Below are 13,084 nucleotides of genomic sequence, written 5' to 3' on the forward strand. Positions count from 1 at the left end.
CGAGGATGTTCAACACGACTCACGATGCTTGAGCTACAGGAGCTTGGATGGAGCCCATGGTGGCTTCGAGAACCAATGATAGTGGGGCCACCTGTCCATAAAGCATTCTGAGGTCCACACCGTGGAGGACACACATGCTGTTCTCTTAAAGGTGAGCTAGACACCTCGCGTGGGGCTGGGTGACAACTGGGTTGGTGCAGCAAAACATGTGACAATGCTTAAAGTGCTGGTCGATGAGGCGTCCCTTAGAAATGAGAGAGAAAGGAGTAGGGGTGGGGCGAGACCAGCACCTGGCAGGCAGCCTGCTTGCACAACGCCTTCTGCCGCTAACCGATTCCAGGCAGGCAGGGAGCGGAGCGGAGCGGAGCAGGGGCAGCAGGAAACGAGGCAGGTCTGCGCCGGCTCAGGCCGGTGAGGGAGGAAGAGGACCAGAGCACCCAGAACCTGACCTCCAGCCCAGTTCCCCTCCCGCAGCCCCGCCCCTCAGCAGGAGCTGGAGTGGATCACAAGGGCAGCTGGAATCCAGGGTTTCAAATACAAACCCGAACTCCTGACTAACGACAGGAATGCAGCAGCATCCTTTCTAAACTGGTCACAACAGCTGGTGCCCAGCGTACTGTGGGCAATGAAGGATCACATTAAAACCCTAATGAAAACTGGACGCAGAGAAGCCCACCAGGGCAGCCCTGTGAAGGGTTTTAGACGAGGAAATGGAGCCAGCCTGGCTGGGCCCTGCACTGGGATTCGCTGGTGAGCAATGACGCATCTTCTGTGGCCAGTGATTCCACTGCCTGTAAAATGACCCTAGGGTCTACAGTCCAAACTGCCCCATAAAAGGGGGAAGACCAGTGTGTTCCGAGCAGGTGGGCTGGTCAACGAGCTCTCAACCTCCTCCTCAAATGTGCCATCCTGTGAGCAGCAGGCCTGTCTGTTCTCCATCCCTTTAATTTTCTCCATCAAAATAGGAGCATTTTAAGTCCTTTTGGGAGCTCTCCAGTCGAATCAGTTCAAAGGCGGCCGGAAGGAAGGCTTTTTAGAGCCTCCCGGAGGCTGGCGCCCATTCACCAGCTCCCAAGGTGCCTCAGTCGTCCTGGTGCTCAGAGGGGGACAGAATCCTGAACCCCACCAGCTCTGCTCCTATGGGGAGGTCCACACACTCTCCATCAAACCCCAGCGTGCAAGACCCCCAGAATCACACAATTCCAGCACCTGGAGGCGCTGACCCACCTCTGAGCTTCTTCTGCCAATTCATCTCATTGAAGAGGTCCTCGGACCGCAGGAAGAAGTCGTTGATCTTGCTGCCCTGCTCGTCCCTCTCTGTGGTATAGTATATCCGTAGTTTTGATTCTTTGGTTAGGAATTCACATATACTGGGCACAGGGAAGACAATCTGCTCCATGGTTCGGTCTAATCTGACAATCTAGGGTGAAAAAATGGAGAGGACTTTACTTAGTAAAATCCTTTACTAAGGACTTGGCACAGGCCACAGGCTCAGTATTCAGCCTAGATTTTTTCTTTTTTATCCATACCACATGGCATGTGGGATCTTAGTTCCCTGACCAGGGATTGAAACCACACCCCCTGCACTGGAAGATTGGACGCTTAACCACTGGACCACCAGGGAAGTCCCGTCTCAGAATTAAAGATCAAGCATAACACAGACCTGACCCGGAGTCTTCTTGGATTTTGTAACTCCCAGACTGGGCTGTATCTCATAAGATTTATGCATAAAACCGTTTCGGTAAAGTCAAAATATTTTTCTAACCTCAGACCCATGAATTATACTGTGATGAAGTTTTATCTGGAACAATTCAAAATGTGTTCTGTGTACAGATTCATGTGAGGCTTGGGGCTACAGATGTCCAACAGAACTTTCTGGAATGATGAAAACGGGAATGATGAAATGATGCCGCAACTGTGTGTCTGCCCCTTTGAGACCAGAGTCCCTACTCACATACGGGCACTCAGGACCAGCACATGTGGCTGGCACAGCTGAGGACTGGTTTATTTAATTTTAATGTAAACAGCCAGACACAGCCAGCGGTGATCCTATTGTACCACGTAGTGCTAGGCCACGGTACAAATCTCACCTAAGAGCCTTTCGCAGATTGCAAAGGTGGGTTCTTTTCCCTAGATAGGAACTCAAAAAGGAGATCTTCGGTTTTCACAGATGCAGTGACCTCTAACCTCTGACCTGTCAGAGCATCTAACATGTGTGATGCATAAAACAATAGGCTCTTTTAATACTGGTATCATGCTCATTGCTCTTTTATAACTAGCTTTGCTGATTCCTGGGGTGGACACTTCACAGATATTCCCCGTGCCCTTCCTAGACAGGTTCAGGCCCTAGAGAGTTGTCTCGGGGGAGACTGTTCAAATTTTTCAACAATGCGTTGAGTCACAGTCCTGGGGCGGGGGTGCAGAGAGTTCAAAGGGGTTGGGGCGCAGTACCAGAGGGGCGAGGCCTCCCTGTGTCCGTCCTCCCCAGGGGCTGGACAAGCCAGGTGAGGCCCAGCCATGCCCTCCTTGAGAAGTTTTGGTTCCCAATCTCCCAGTGCTTTTTTTTCCCAGCACAGCAGGAGAGATGACTCAGGTCAAGCTGCAGTGGGAAACTCTGAAACGAGGCAGGTTCCCACAGCCCGGCCTTCCTGAATCCTCAGAGATGTCGTCTGGAGACCAGGGGTTTCCAAATCAAACTGGAGATCATGTTACTGAGTCTGGTGCATAAGCCAATCTCGTTAACTGGGATTGTGGGGGTGGGGCGGGTGTTGGTAATGCGGGTGCATACACCGTCCACAGTCCCCCATGGCCATCCTGCTTTACAGCATCCGGGGGGCTCTGAGTCAGCCCCCCTTACACGGAAGCAACACGAGCTGAGAAGATTTGTGCTCAGGAGACAATGGAGAAACAGCAGGTCTCCTGGCAAGAACAGGTACTCAGATCTCAGGGCGACCTGCGCGTGGGACCAGAGCGATGGGATGCGGGTCTGTGGGCGCCTGGGAGTGACAGCTCTCTCTGTCCTGCGAGACTGGAAGGAATGAGCAGCTGCCCAGGAACAGGATTTCAAGAGCTCAGGGGGCCCTGCCTGGCCATTTCTCTCCATTACTCAAGATCGATTCATGCTTCTCTTTCAGTCAATGTACAGTTGGGAATCAAAATCTATCCCAGCCCTTCCCCACCTCTAACAGAGTGGGTGACCTTGTTAACACCTCTGCACCTGATCGAACGTCAATTTTGGCTCCCTGGTGAACCAAGGAGCTCAACCAGACCATTGCCAAGGTTCCTTCCTGTCTGACATTCCACACCGCAAATACCTGAAGCTTGTCTCCTAAGCGCTCCAGAGAACAAACTTCTGGTCATTAACAGAATCAATCTGTTGAGATCTCAATCAATCTCAATCAATTGAGATTACGTGCTCATGCACACTGTCATGGTCAAGCGATCGGTGAAATGACACATTTTATGAGGACAGCCCAGAGACCCCAGGCAGCGGGTAAGATTATCCTCTAACACGTCTCTATCCTGCGAGTCTCATATGGCCCAAAGGAGTCTGCTAGTCTTTCAAAATCCTTGCTCTGACACTGATACTGTATTTGTGCACCTCCTCACTAGCTGATCAGGACACACCATCCCTTACAGCCTGAAGCCTGCAGGCGCAGGTCTGGGCTCTCTCGGGCCCCAGGAGACAATGCAAGGAACATTAAAAACACCCATGGGCTCTGAGGTCAGCCAGACATGGATGAGAATGTCAGCCCTGACACTGAGAACCGGACCTCTCTCTGAGTGATGCAACCTCCGAGTCCTTTCTCAGTGCTGTCCCATCTGCAAAATGGAGATGATTTCTTTTCTTGTGTGAGTGTGTGGGTGTGTGTTTTCAAGTGCAGATCTGGTTGTATTACTCCTCCTCGGTGGAGTTCTGAGTGTAAAGTCCAGACTCCTCCCGGCAATGCTGGATGCGGTCCTGCAGGACCTGGGGCTGTCTGTCTTTCCTCTCATCCACTGTTTTCTCACTCCTGCTCACTAAAGCCCACCTCCTCACCTTCACCTCCCACCTCGGGGCCTGTCAAGCACTAGCCTCCGGGCTGTGCCCCTTCATTCCATCCTTCGGAAGGTCTGCGCTCAGGTAACTGTTCAGAACAGGCCACCCCGACCGCCACAACCCAGCGCAGGTCCTTCTGCGGTACCGTCTCATGATACCTTCTGGTCGTCCTCACACCCTTGTCCGAATTCACAGCGAGTCTCCTCGTGTGGCCTGGTTCGGTGTCTGCTCCCCACTACCTTGGGTGTCATGGCTTTGAGCATTGAGTGCAGGCCCTGGGGCACTGTAGCTGCCCACCACCTGTTTACCACTCAGACCAATGACTGGCATGTTAGCCCCAGCCCAGGGCGCCCACTGCGGAGGCCCTCGACGCAAGCCTGGGTCCCAAGTGTACCCGGCCTTTACCTCTATCTGGGCCGTGTGCTTGGCATAAAACTCCAGAGCTTCGTCTCCATCCACCTGGCCGCCGGGTTTCAGCATGGTCTGAAGCTCTTTGTTATGTCGAGCCAACTAGAAGACAAGTGCAGACAACACGGGACTCAGTTCTGTTTGCAACAGCAACACACAGCTGCTTTCTAGCTCTGGGTAGAAAAGATGCATGGGAATAAGCAGCAAGCTGGAGGGCGAAGGGGGGCCCCCTGCACCCCACTGAGGCTTGCTCTGCACAGCAGCTATTTTGGAGCCTGGCAGAGTGGCATGGAGAGCGCATGTCCACTTAAGGGCCCACTTTGCCCTGGTTTCCTTGGCCAGGCAGGAGGGAGGTGGGGTTTTCTATCCAACCCTACAGAGCCTCCTTTTGGAATGCCCTGAAACTTCACAGGGGCTATATTATCATTTTTTTTGAAACTTAAATCATTTAATTATCAGTATGTACTTGCTCACTAAGACTGAGTAAGCTGATTTGGGCATACAATTTTTTTTTCAACTTTAAATTTTTTATTTTGTATTAGGGTATAGCAGGTTAACAATACTGTGATAATTTCAGGTGAGCAGCGAAGGGACTCAGCTACATATATACATGTATCCATTCTCCCCAAATCCCCCATCCATCCAGGCTGCCACGTAACACTGAGCAGGGTTCCAAGGGCCATACGGTAGGTACTTGTTCGTTATCTATTTTAAACATAGCAGTGTGCACGTGACCCTCCCAAACTCCCAGGGGCTAAATTAAATGCCAAGAATGGAGGAGACAAGGAACATGGACTTATCAACCTCCAGCCCAATCGCATCATTGTTTTCTATCAAACGCCTCCATCTAAGAGAGGTGGAAGGGACCAGAGCTCCCGGCTGCCCACACACCTCAGCCTGCTCCAAGCACGTCAACCTCCAGAAAGAGGAAGTGTCTTCAGAAGCCCAGCCACTTGGGAAGCGAGTTACGAAACAGGGCATTCTGGTGCCAGGGTAGGAAGTATTACTCCATCCCCCGAAAAGCAAACAAAGACAAGGCAGAGTGACAAGTTCCCAAAGATTTCCAAGTGCGATAGGCCAGGCAGATGAGGTTTCTTTCTTGAGACGGTTAAGACAGACTCATCAATATTTATGAAAAGACTAGGACTCCTTTCAAGTGTCTGGAGACACAGTCATAAACTATCCAAGTGTCACGGCTCAGTGGGAACGCTTTTAAGAAATGTGGGGGTTTCCGAGGACATGACCCTGCGGGAACGGAACACTGGAGGCAGCCTGGACCTCACACTCGGGGTCAGGTGGCTGGCCGTACCCGTGAGCCACGTTACCACGCGCCCAAGCAACCTCGGGCTGAGTCCTTGCAGGAAAAGCAACTGTGAGGGCGCATGCGTGGAATGCTGGGCCTGACTGTAGGGCGGGGGGCCTGGGAGGGGGCGCACCTGATGAGCCAGGATGTAGATGTTGTGCCCCACGTTCCTGGGGGAGGCGGCCCCATCCTCGCCATTCTCACCATCCTCGAACTCCACTTCACCTTGCATGTAGGCTTTCTTGATCACTTCCACCTGCAAGAAGGGCCACGGCACAGAGCCCCTGTCTCAGGAAAACCCACACAGGACGGGCAAGGACAGCACACACACGGGATCTCCCCTCCTAGGACGGACATTGCCCACCAGACTCAGTACACTTTTCCTCCAGGTGTGGACACAGCCTAAGAATCCTTTTTTTTTTTTTTTGAGAATCCTTCTTAACAAAGTCACAGGCAGTCATGCCCCATCAGCCTCCACTGACAGGAGGAGGAAACCCATTCATTCTCCCTAAACCAGCAGACATCCTGTGGCTGATCTATGACTGTCTACCTTTTTTTTAACTTTTAATTTTGTGTTGGGGCATAGCCAGTAAATGGGCTTCTCTGATAGCTCAGTTGGTAAAGAATCCTTCTGCAGTAATGCAGGGAACCCAGTTCAACTCCTGGGTTGGGAAGATCCACTGGAGAAGGGATAGGTTACCCACTCCAGTATCCTTGGGCTTCCCTTGTGGCTCAGCTGGTAAAGAATCCACCTGCAATGTGGGAGACCTGGATTCGATCCCTGGGTTGGGAAGATCCTCTGGAGAAGGGAAAGGCTACCCACTCCAGTATTCTGGCCTAGAGAATTCCATGGACTGTGTAGTCCATAGGGTCACAAAGAGTCAGACACGACTGAGCGACTTTCACTTTTTTTCATAGTCAATAAACAGTGTTGTGATAGGTTCAGGTGGACAGAGAAGGGACTCAGCCATATACATTCATGTGTCCATTCTCCCCCAAACTCCCTTCCCTCCCAGGCTGCCCCATAACATTCAACAGAGTTTCCTGTTATGACCTTCTACTTTAGAAAGGGACGGTGGCTAAAAAAAATATGCACCCAAATAATAACATGATACAAATGAAGGCTAGAAGCCAGTCTTGTTCTATCTATTCATCTCCTCCTGTCATCTCTCCCCATCCAATACCTTTGCCATTTCAGGAAAAACAGAAAAGAAAACCATTCGCCTTTAGGAATGGCTGATGAAACTATTTTCTGGCTTCAAATATTTCCCTGTCCCTCGCAGCCTACACCAAATGAAGAAAAGCTCTTTAACAGATGACATCTACCAGCACTTTCTATGCTCTGAGCACTATGCTTAGTATCTTCATTCTTTCAGAAACGTGAAGGCTCATCAACGTTTTATGAGGTGTCAAAGATTCCCCTTGATTATGGATGAGGAAGCAGACTCAGAGAGGCAAAGGGGCGTGCCAAAATTCACACGAGAGCTGAGCTTTGACCTTGATCTTCTCACGCCCAGAGCATGCTTCCCAGGGCATCTGGGTGCCAGCCTTCCTGCTCCCACCTGCTGGCCTCAGCTCCCTGTGAGGGGGTAGGGTTGGTTCTGCCCCTTTCTCAGTTCCTCCCAGGAACCCAGTACGACGCCCTGGACAAAACAGGGCCAAGTCAACGTTTATCAGGTGAACCTATCAAGAATCAATCATTCAGAGAATAAGAACACAATGCCTTCAATCCTTAATTTGCACTAAAAATTGATCATTTTCTTTCACGACTCAGAAGACATTTCCGCCTCCTGCATCGCCACAAGTACAATACTGTGAATTACTTCTCACTGTCCAAGACCCAACGCGCAGAGGGCCACACATTTCTGCACTGACACCAGGTTAGGCCCTGGAAACAACTGTGGCGACAACACCCTCACTCTCTGAGTTTGTCTTCCTGTCGGTTCTTTAAAAACAAACCGAACAGACAACGTATCACACAGGACATGAGAGCCTGAATGCACAACATGTAAGCGTGCACACACATATGTGCACACGTGCTCCCAACATTAGGGTATCTCTGCTGCACACCTTCTCAGAATTGCGTTTGTTCCAGGAAGCCTTTGACTCTGCCCTGCGATTTGGGAATGAAGCTGTTCAGCCACAAGAGGGCGACGTGGAAGCTGGTGGTACCCAGAGGGGCTGCCACGTCCCCCATCCAGGATGCAGTGTGTTCTTGACTGATGGGAACTGGAGTGGGGTCCCTGCCCAGTCATCCGTCCCCACTCAGGAGTGACGGATCCCAGTCTCCCCAACCCCCAGTTCCAGTTACATAAGCCCTTACGTAAACTGGGAGAGGACTTCCGTCTCAGGCTGAGAACTCACTCCTGGCCTCAGAGATCAAAGTGCTGGGCTCACTGTGAACTTTATTTAAAGGGACACATAAAGGGACTTTAGCCGGCCCCAGGCACACACTGGGTCACCGGGCGGCAGGGAAGTTTTCGTGCCCTCGTTTAGGTCTGCCAGTTACAGTTTATTTGCGTGGGAAAAAGTCCAAATAGAGAACTCCGTCCTCAGTTCGGTTCAGCATCTCTGCCAGTTGCTGTCTCACAGTCTACAGCCCTGACTGCCGGCCTGGAAGTCACAGCCAGCTGTTAACATCACCCCCCAAAATAAACAAGTGTGCTTTCTTTTCTGAAAGACCCAAAACACCAGCACCGCCCTCCTGCCCCACCCCCACCCGGCAAAAAAACAGAAAAACAACACTATTCTGTTGCCCAGATTCTCGATACCAAGAAGAGATATGAATTCCTGATCCCTGGACAGAGCCACAGCAGAGAGCAGCTGTGAATAAGCGCGATCTGGAAGAGCTGACCGCGGGCGGGCACCTTGTACAAAGCCCTGCAGGAACCATCTGCTTAGTCTCTCTGGTAACCCTCTGGACCAGCTAACACCATCCTTTTCCCTTCAGGGAAGTGGCGCTCAGAGAGTCACCAAGGTGACCCAGAGAAGGACAGAGCTGTGGATGTGAACTCCAGGCTCCCACGCCCCCCCTGTGCCGCCTTCCCCGAGGAGAACAGCCTGGGGAGGCTCTCCCTGGGGGCTGTGCTGAAGGCAGAGGCCCCCTACTCCATACAGGGGTCACCTCCCTGCCCTGGCCAGTGGCCCGAATGGAATGTTCTCTTTGTGCTTCTGATCGCTGGCATCATGAAGAAAGCTCCAGGAAGTAGATACTCTGCTCTGGCACCCACGAAGCTCTGCTGCTGCTCCGCGCCACGGCCAGGGGCTCAGTCATCCGACTCACCAGCTCCTTGGGCCTCATGTTATAGAGGATCCTCTCGGCATTCTCACTGTCATGCCTGCTCTCCATGATGGCCAGGAGCAACTTGGACGCGTTGTTCTAATCAGAGACACAAACGGAGGAAGGAATGAGGAGGAGTTGCCAGGGGGTGGCTGGCCTGAACCATGGGTGATCGGGAGCCACATCCTGGCAAATGTTCTACTCCCTGGGAGGGTGTGGGTCCCGCGCTGAGTTGGCCCAAAAGTTCATTTGGGGTTTTCCATAAGAGAATACAGACAAACCCGAACAAACTTTTTGGCCAACCCGATATATCAAAAACCATCTGCACCAGACGAGAAGGTGCCACTTTCAACCCCCAAAACACATCCACAGGAACAGATGATGGTCCAAGAGGCACCTGTTTGCTTGGGTAGAGTTTACACTTACTGTCACTTGTCCAACTCCTAGTGGACACGGGACAGTTAAACAAGGGAGCTTGGTGGATACACTGGGACCCTGATGATGACAGTGGTCAGGAAGCCCCTGAGACATAGATCCAGATGCCTTCAGGGGCAGGGGGTGGTTATCAACACTGTGATTCAGCCTTGCAGGTCAAAGAAGGCTGACAATTAAGGGAATTCCTCCCTGACCAAAGGGAGAAGGAAACGGCAATCCACTCCAGTATTCTTGTCTGGAGAATTCCATGGACAGAGGTGCCTGGCGGGCTGTGGTCCATGAGATCACAAATAATCGAACACAACTGAGTGACTAATAGTTATACTTCCCTGACCTAAAATAGCACTATCAGCTCTCATAGCCCCTAATATTATCATGAGAGTACAGCCAATGCCAGTTAACAAAAGGGACCCAAAGGGATCATCATACGCATATGAAACCATCATTTCCCACCATGTTCAAAGTTTTCACACAACCACTCCCTGCATGTCTCAGCTTTTAGGTTCCAGGACTATGATAATCCACATGCTTCTTTGTCTGTTGGACTCAAAGGCTGTTGTTTTTGTGAGAGGGGGCAGTATTTTTTTTTTTTTTTTCCTTCTCCCCAAGCACAGATCACAGCAGTTCCATTGGGTCATTATGCCATCAAAAGATGGCTTTTCACAGAGCAGAAATGCCTCTAATAACCTTCAGGTTACTGGACTAGCTGAAAACACCACTGAAATGCTGATGAGGAGCCCCTGAAAGTCTCAGTTTATTTCAGGCACTCCTCTTAGATATCCTGGTAAATGGTAGCCACGGATATGAGCCTGAATGAGGCAATCCTTTGACAATAGGATTTGTCAAAGGAGTTAAAAATAGCCCAAAGAAACAAATCCACTTAAACCATAGACCCAAACTATCTATTAGCGTGGACTCTCGGTTTGAAACAGTAAAATAAAATAAAAATAACTGGGTGATTCCTGTGGGCTTCCGTGTTACCACCTTCCCTAACGACCTCTCCTCTGGCACCACTGATGCCATAAATACAGATTGGCTTTACAGCTAAACCCTGTGGGTCCCAGGCTCTCCCATGACAGTGACAAAGCGCCCGGTGCTCCATGCGGGGGTGAGACGGAGGGCAGATCTCAACCTGTCCCAACACGGGAACAGTTAAAAAGGAAATGTGCTCAGGGAGGCTAACATTTCAAAACACACTTTAGACACCAGGCTGGGCTGCAAGTCCAATTCTCAAAAGTGAAACTTTGCACTCAGAGAATCTTTGGAACCCCTAAGACAGGGGTGAGGGTTTTTTTGTTCTTTTGTTTTTACTTTATTTTTAATTAATTTTCTCATACATTCAAGAAATCAACATCAGGAGTCGTCCATCAGCTTCTCAAATATTCAACAAGCTAGCTTGTAAACCCAGTGGCTTAAGCATCTTGAAGCAACTGCTTTCACTCCGTAAAACTACTTGGGTTTCACAGGCAGTGAGCATGCCAAAGGTGCCTCCTTATCAGTCATCTGCTTGTATAGGATGCAAAGAAACTCATCAGAGGCCGGGAGGCACAATACTGGCCAGTTTAACTTTCCTTACGTTAACCCAGCAATGATGAACCTCCCTTCTGCTGTATCAACCATGAAAGAGAAAAAGATGTTCCCTAGTACTATCAACATACAGCATTATTTTTTGGTCCTCAATAGTTTTAGTGGTACTATTCTTCAACTGGCCCTTTTCCTCAATGGGGGAAGGGAGAATAAGAGAGAACAGAGGGAATGGAGTTTCCACTGTTTCTCTGTCTGAACCTTTCAGAATTAGGTTGTTAGTTCTCAGAGTCTGTTTGAATTTGCCTCTTAGCTTTGGGTGGTGAGTTCCCATTCCATGTGACCTGTGAGTTGAAAAACTGATATCCTCTCCCAAGACCTTATTTGGAAGGGAAAAACCGAAGTTCTGCCTTTTACTCAGAACTTGCAATGTGGATCATTCATTCAGTGTAAAACAACTGTCTTCAGGATTGAGTTTCACGGCAGTGACCACGTCACATCACATGCACAGGCAACACACAACAAAGTTTCCAAATGCTACTGCTTTTTTTGCTTTCAATTCCTACTTGCCTTCAGTTCTAACACAAGGTCCATCCTCTTCTTTCCCAGAGGGTTGATGTCATTGAGGATCAGGGCCGTGATGATGTCAATGCCATTGGATTCATGGGTGGCTATGCAGTTCTGAGAAAAGAGGCACAGGCAGACATTGCCACAAACGCTGGTCATAGATCAGACGTCAAAGGCCAACAGGCTGAACTGCTATTTCAACACAAGGTTTGCCACTCCCAGTCATGTCTCTAGGGGAGGGCAGCAAATTTTCCGTGAGAAAGTGGTAAAAATAAAAGACAGATGAAAATCTCTAGTTTCAGAATTAACAGTAAACAGTAGGAAAGTCCCCATGCACTGTAACTGATAAATTGGCCGCATCTAATCCAAACAGCGCAGTGGGCTTTTGTTCTTAAGGGAAAATATGGTGTGTGACTGATTCTGGGTTCTGAGCACCGGTTTCCCCTTGAAAGGTGTGTTCCATTCTCTCTACATCACTCGGTTTTCGTACCGCACACTTTTGCTTCAGGCTCGAGCTTAGAAAGCAAGTTTTAATTCACGTAATATCAGAATTAATCACCTTCCCCCAGGTAAGATACCCATTTGCAGCAGAATTCATACCAGTATGCTCCTTTGTACAGACCTCAGTTTGGCAGAAAAGCTAACTTGAGGTTATAAGGAAATTCACTTAGACGTCAGATAAAACCTCTCCCCGCAAGCCTGTTATAATTTTTTTGTTTGTTTGTTTCTTTTCACTTTAACTCAGAATATACCATCTGTCTCATCAGGATACCTAGAGAGGAAAGTGAATCTAACAAAATGTTAGCCTTGTAATCATGGACAACTATGATCAGATTCTCAATATACAGTGAGTGGTCCCTCTTGTAAGCCAGGCTTCTCTTCTGAGCCAAGGTTCTGGCTTTGGTTCCCAAGTAACATGGCATGTCATACCTGCCCTGGCCACTGGGTCTATCATGGGCTATTTTAAGCTCTGGCCTACCCCCTCCAACTAGGACACAGCTAGAATTTGAGTTAAAAACGATACTCATTCTAGCATTAGTGCAAAACCTCACAAAATCTATAAGATGTCATGGGTAAGCAATGACTCTATTCAAGAAACTACTGGGTTCCACTCCAAAAATATACTTCTTGAGAGGCACCAATGGGTCTTGGGCTTCCCTGGTGGCTCAGTGGTAAAGAATCCGCCTGCCAACGCAGGAGACACGGGTTCAATCCCTGATCCAGGAAGATCCCACATGGTGCGGGGCAACTGGGCCCATGTGCCACGACTGCTGAGCCTGTGCTCTAGAGCCGGGGAGTTGCAACTACTGAGCCTGCACACCTAGAGCCTATGCTCCACAACGAGAGAAGTCACTGCAATGAGCAGCCTGTGTGCTGCAACCAGAGAGGAGCCCCCACTCACAGCACCCAGAGGAAAGCCCTTGCAGTGACGAAGACCCAGCACAACCAAAGATAAATAAATAAACAGAAATTATTTTTAAAAAAGACTAATGGGTCTTCCTCTTCTCTGAATGTCAACCGTATGTTT

General features: G+C 49.7%; 1 protein-coding gene and 1 long non-coding RNA gene across 9 annotated transcripts in view; one reads left to right on the plus strand and one right to left on the minus strand.

Annotated features, from left to right (window-relative positions):
- The window catches only part of ITPR1 (inositol 1,4,5-trisphosphate receptor type 1), a 345,755-nt gene that overhangs the window by 57,941 nt on the left and 274,730 nt on the right, over positions 1–13,084 (minus strand). For all 6 annotated transcript variants that reach the window (XM_065933259.1, XM_065933257.1, XM_065933262.1 and 3 more), the window contains 5 exons: positions 11,560–11,670; positions 9,034–9,129; positions 5,884–6,006; positions 4,445–4,549; positions 1,228–1,420 (listed from right to left, as the gene is read on the minus strand). In XM_065933259.1, coding sequence (XP_065789331.1) covers positions 1,228–1,420; positions 4,445–4,549; positions 5,884–6,006; positions 9,034–9,129; positions 11,560–11,670 — 628 coding nt within the window. The remainder of the gene's footprint in view (positions 1–1,227; positions 1,421–4,444; positions 4,550–5,883; positions 6,007–9,033; positions 9,130–11,559; positions 11,671–13,084) is intronic.
- LOC136166668 (uncharacterized) lies at positions 848–9,026 on the plus strand. 3 transcript variants are annotated; one of them, XR_010662975.1, is made up of 3 exons: positions 848–1,322; positions 1,552–1,741; positions 6,949–9,026. It is a non-coding gene; the product is annotated as an uncharacterized lncRNA (long non-coding RNA). The 3 variants fall into 3 exon arrangements; XR_010662976.1 differs by having other exon boundaries at positions 7,846–9,026; XR_010662977.1 differs by lacking the exon at positions 6,949–9,026 and adding an exon at positions 2,826–3,341.

The sequence above is a fragment of the Muntiacus reevesi genome, chromosome 4, assembly GCF_963930625.1.
Source record: "Muntiacus reevesi chromosome 4, mMunRee1.1, whole genome shotgun sequence".
NCBI lineage: Eukaryota > Metazoa > Chordata > Mammalia > Artiodactyla > Cervidae > Muntiacus > Muntiacus reevesi.